At 46.2% G+C, this 5673-nt stretch overlaps 1 protein-coding gene across 1 annotated transcript; it reads left to right on the forward strand.

Annotated features, from left to right (window-relative positions):
* The first annotated feature begins 812 nt into the window (after nucleotides 1-812).
* OR10J5 (olfactory receptor family 10 subfamily J member 5) lies at nucleotides 813-1742 on the forward strand. The gene has a single exon (XM_077759992.1). It carries the CDS (start codon nucleotides 813-815, stop codon nucleotides 1740-1742), a length of 930 nt encoding a protein of 309 aa, XP_077616118.1.
* The last annotated feature ends 3931 nt before the right edge of the window (nucleotides 1743-5673 follow it).

Genomic DNA, 5673 nt, shown 5'->3' on the forward strand with positions numbered 1-5673 from the left:
CAACTAGCAGACTTTCTCCTCCTCCTCAACTCTGGTGGGTACATTCCCCCGTCCACACCTTGAAATGTTCTAACCCTCTCCTCTTGCACTGGAGGTGAAGCAATGCCTTACACAATTCTTTCTTCCCGACTTCACCTCTTAAAAGGGTGACTGGAGTCAGCAGAAGTGATTTCTTCAGTGCCAATTGAGTAAACAGCAGAGTGATCACGGTGGAAGCTCTGCTTTGAGGGTCCGATGACCTGTTTGCACCCCATTAGCTCTGAAAGGAGGTTTCTAGATTCAGAACTCAACTGAAGCACCACGTAAAAGTCCATGGTAACCCTGTCACCAAATCCAGTGACCACTTCTCAAAGGCCCTCTTTCTCGACCCTCCCGTTGTGCTGTCACATTGACACCAAAACACTCATCTCTGTAGTTTTCTGGACACTCACTCGGCTGGTACTCCACCTGGTTAAGTTTTTCTAGGCGGTGGATGTCGTTCCCAACTGGGACACAGAGCAGGGCTTCTCCTTGCTCTTTGCTTCCCCTGGTGTCAGAATGAGGTGTGTGAGGTAACGTTTATTCAGAAGTCTTCACCTTGCGCAGGCAATGGTTGGCTCCACGGTGATAGATGACACGTGGGTGAGCCCCAAGGTGGCTCTGGTAGTTCTCTCTCTTCATGTGCAAGGGCCCAAGCTTTCTGGTCATGGAGGCAGGAATTGGGCTCATTCCCTCAGGGCAGCTATCATCGCCCCTTCTTGTAAAGTCCAGTTGCTGATGGGAGTGTTCTCCTTGATGACTACCTTTATCATTTTCAGACACTGATCTAGCAGATGCAGAGAAAGAACTTCACTGAAGTGATGGAATTCATCTTCCTGGGATTCTCTATCTTTGGAAAGCACCAGATAACCCTCTTTGTGGTTTTCCTAGCCATCTACATTTTAACTCTTGCTGGTAACATCATCATTGTGACCATCATCCGTGTTGACCGTCATCTCCACACTCCCATGTACTTCTTCCTGAGCATCCTGGCGAGTTCCGAGACTGTGTACACACTGGCCATTGTCCCACGAATGCTTTCCAGTCTCATTCTTCATAACCAGCCCATCCCCTTGGCAAGCTGTGGGACGCAGATGTTCTTTTTTGTTACCTTGGCCACAAATAATTGCTTCTTGCTCACTGCAATGGGTTATGACCGCTATGTGGCTATCTGCAACCCCTTGAGGTACATGGTCATCATGAGTAAAGGGATGTGTGCCAGGCTGGTATGTGGGTCCTTTGGCATTGGTCTGGTAATGGCAGTTCTCCACGTGGGGGCCATGTTCCACTTGCCCTTCTGTGGCAGAGTGGTGGACCACTTCTTCTGTGACATTTACCCTGTCATGAAGCTATCTTGTGTCGATACCACTACCAATGAGATGATCAACTATGGTGTGAGTTCATTTGTGATCCTGGTCCCTGTGGGCCTGATCTTCATCTCCTACATCCTCATCATCTCCGCGATCCTCAAGATCCCCTCTGCACGGGGCCGGAAGAAGGCCTTTGCCACATGTGCCTCCCACCTCACGGTCGTCATCATCCACTATGGCTGTGCCTCTATCGCCTACCTCAAGCCCAAGTCAGAGAACTCAATAGAAAAAGACCTTCTCCTCTCGGTGACTTATATCATCATCACTCCTTTGTTGAACCCTGTTGTTTACAGTCTGAGGAACAAGGAGGTCAAGGACGCTCTACGCAGAGCTGTGGGCAAAAACATTTCTTAACAGATGGAATCATTTTGTCGGGAGACCTTTCACCCAGTGTAATGTGTGTTTGCTCACAAACACAAGTTCATCAAGTACAGTGCTTCCCAAGAAGAACGCCAAAGAGTAGAAATGCTCTTCTTTTTCATGCTTTAGGGACTAGGCGGAAAGCAGGGTTATGCTCCAGTGACTATTGTTCCAAAGACATAGGAATCCTTCCAAGCCACATTAGAACTACTTGTTTCTGTGACTCCGGATTTGGGTTTTGAAGCCTCCTCTGGCCCCCACTTTGCCTGGCTCCTCTCAGACCATCAAATCCTTGACCTCGTCTGCAGATGTGGAGAGGAGGCAATTGGAAGAGATCTGGACAGTGTCTTAAGGGGAAAAAACAAAAAACAAAAACAAACAAACAAACAAACAAAAAAACCCACAGACACAGCCGGACAATGGCTTTTATCCTCAGGAGTTAAATCACTCGCTCTGTGACAGTCATTTCAGAAAGGGTTTCCTCATTCTCACGGATTGAAAAATAAACAGCTTTTGCAAAATCCCGTCTTTGATTATCCAGCCACGTGAGCTCCCACGATAGTATTTATTTCTACATGTGTTCTTCCTCCTGTGCAATCAAGGCAAAAATTCTTGTTCCCTAGAAGCTAAGCAGGGAGAGAAGGTATTGGTGTCTTTTCTCTGTAAATTGCACTTTGATCCAGATGCATTTTTCAAAAAAAAAGTTTTCAGCCTATGGAAGCGTGTGGGGTTTTTCATTTCTACGTAGCAGCTGCAGTGGACTGGTAGTTATCAGGTGTTGGCTGTACTGATTCTAGAGCCTGAAGCAGATGCCATTAAACACCCTTCGGTCAGGAAACAGTGAAAACTTCGTCCTCGTCCTGTTTGTAGCAGAAGAGGCATAGCCATGCTACATGGTTTTATACCCTCAGTAAGGAAGGTTGTTGGACTATTGTTATAAACCTGCCCATCAATCTATCTCCACCCCGAGACTGAGCTGGAAGGTACTAGGAGACCAGATCTGGAAGCCTTTGTTTCCATACAATCCTGGTCCTTCCTCAGTGTTGCTCCATCCCCCAAGTCGGCTCCTGTCCCTTACTTTCTTTCCCACTTGAATTTTTTGGTTCTGTACAGTAGAAGTAGTACTGAGGCCTCTTGTAGGTGACATGTCATTTTCTCCTGCTCTATAGATCCTTCTGTGAGGAGGTCAATGGCAGGGGGTAGAGGGGTCTCTGTCCAGCGTCCCCTGCGGCAGACTGTCGCAGTCCACTGCTCTTAAGAGCGGATGTTGGCTGATTATGAGCACCCGCTGTCCCTCTAGAAGAGGTATCCCGGTCCTGGAAGGAGGGCTTGGAGGAGCCTCACAGGGCTTTTGAACTTCCTGAAATTATTAAATTGTGAGTAAAAAGGTAAATGTGCCTGTTCCTTCATATTCTTCAAGGATTTTCACTGGTGTAACTGTTTCTTCCCGGAAGTCCTAGCAGAGATGCGACAAGATCCAACTTCGCTCTTTTACAGATCCCTTGCTTCCACAGGTGCTGTAAACTCTCCCAAAGAAGCACTCTTTGATCCCATCCACATTTGCCTCTGTGGGTGCTGCTGCTCAGCCATGAAGTTGGGGGGAGAGGAGGAGAGGGTGGGCGCTGCTTAGCGGGGAGACTGAGGGGAGGGAGTGGAGGATGGAGCCCCCAGGGCACATCATCTACACTGAGTTTTCTTGCCTTCTCCCATCCCTCCCCCCCCATCCCTAAGTATTTGTACATAAGCCCTGCCACTCCTGTCTTGCCTCGTGGACAGGTGAGCACTTCTCTGGCATCACATGGGCTACATAATTTTCTTGGCTTCAGGTTCATGGGAGGAAGCTGCTCCCACCAGGGCTGCGCAGCACAAGGTATGAGAGAGGGCAGGGTTGTGTGGCTCCGGGGCCTCCCAGTAGGATGAATTGGGAACGGGGGCTCATGGTCCTGAAGTCTGTGATTGTAGTCCTTGGGAACCTTGTGAGTCTCCCCCACCCCCCAGACTGTCTCCATTGTCTTTATCATTGTAATTCTGCTCTCTCGTCTCCTCTTGCATATTGCAAATACTTTTCTTAGCACTTCTTTCGTTCAGGTCTTTTGTTCATCAGAAAAATACTCACGATCATGTGTTCAATCTGTGCATATTTTCCAAACACTATCAAGCAGTTAACCAGTTCCGGGTTCAAGATAGTGAGTACTGACACAGAGACTCTGTTTCCTGTTACTCAGAGTTCAGTGGAGAAGACAAGATAGGACCAAGGTCAAAAACTGGCTACGGGCAGGTGTGCAGGACTCTTGTGTGGGGCCAGGGGTGTTCTACAAAAGGAACTGATCAAATTTGTTTAGCAGGCTAGGAAAGAATTCATAGAGAGATGCTTAATTAACAATGCAGCATTGGGTCAGGTGAAGTCTGGAGGCAGTCGAGACACAGAGAGGAGCCTAAGCAGAGAAAAGCAGCCTGTAGAGGCTGGAAGTGTTGGGAAGGTGGGTATTTTATGCATCTCTTTATGCCTGCCACCGTGTCAGATACTAGCCTGGCAAATAGTGGGCGCTTAATATATCTTTGGATATATGAATGTGTGAATTAAGTGTGATGTCTTGTCCAGGGGTTTGCAGGGGTTTTGTTTGTTTGTTTGTTTTGTTTTGGGTAGATCTGGCTTAACCCCTCTGTATGCCTTGCAGACTTTCCATACCGAAAGTGAGCCAACAGAAAATAACAGTAAAGCATACTGGAAATTATTTTTCCCCATTGCAGGATTGCCTACCAGCAGTTGGTCTCACTTGCTCTGTGAAACATTGACATTCATATATTTTGCTAGTCACTTAAAATTGGACTAGAGAAAAATCTTCCCTTTGAAGGAAACTGGATTAACACCGAGTTAGTGTGTTATAGCCATAACCAAATCAATGACAAACTTAAAAACGCTTGTTTGACAGCTCGACCTATAAAGCCATAGGAAAGATTAGGAAACCGATCGTTATGAATCTTAAAACTTCTTAAATAAGATTCTTACATCGCTGAGTTTGTAACTTCTCTAGAGAAAAACTAGTTTCACCTGATTTCTGTCCACATCCCCTGCTTACACCGCGTGGTGGAGTTGAGGGGAAAATGGCTGGAGTTCTCCCAACAGGAAGTAGAACAAACATTCTCTTAGTACAAATGTTTCAGGAAGAAGAGAGAGGAGAGACCAGTCAGAAGGCAGGCACGGAATATACGGTGCACAGAGCTTAACTTTTATAAAGGTATATTTAAAAGGAGTAAGGCTCCAAATCGATTTTGTTACTCTTGCCGCGTGCACCCGTGTGAGTGCGTGTGCGAGGTCGTATGTGGATGTGCGTGCACGTGTGTGTTTTTTGTGGGGAGAGATCGCCTTTGAGAGCTTTAGATGTGATGAGTGCCATGGTTAAGCAGTAATGTCTTATTTATATTCTTTCACTGAATAACTATCCCTAGCACTTATGTAGCTCTTTACAGTTCACAGAGGTCTTTCACATTCATGACCTGGTTTGGTCCTCCCTGCACTCCTATTAGGTACGTAGTACTGCACCATTTCTCAGATAAATACAACGGGGGTAGATAAAGTGACTCTCCTGAGGTCGCCTCCATGGTTAGAGATGGGACTCACACCGAAATGAGCCCCACAGAGCTATTAATTCTGAATGTCATGCTCTATTATTCCACGTTTACATACACACTTTATTCTTACCAGGGGATAAGGCAGGAGGAGTAAATTTTGATTAAACGCTAAAGCTTCATTTCAATCAGTAGTGATAAGATCTTTCTGAAATGTCCCATTTCCTTCCCTGTCTTTGCAAAAAAAAACCATATTGAACATCAGGAATATATTTCCTGAAATGTTTACTGTGAGACACTTAAATTTATCTTGTGGTCCATTGATGTCTTCACTTGGAAAAGAGCTTATAACAGA

Source organism: Crocuta crocuta, unplaced genomic scaffold (assembly GCF_008692635.1).
Source record: "Crocuta crocuta isolate KB4526 unplaced genomic scaffold, BGI_CrCroc_1.0 scaffold133, whole genome shotgun sequence".
Classification (NCBI taxonomy): Eukaryota; Metazoa; Chordata; class Mammalia; order Carnivora; family Hyaenidae; genus Crocuta; species Crocuta crocuta.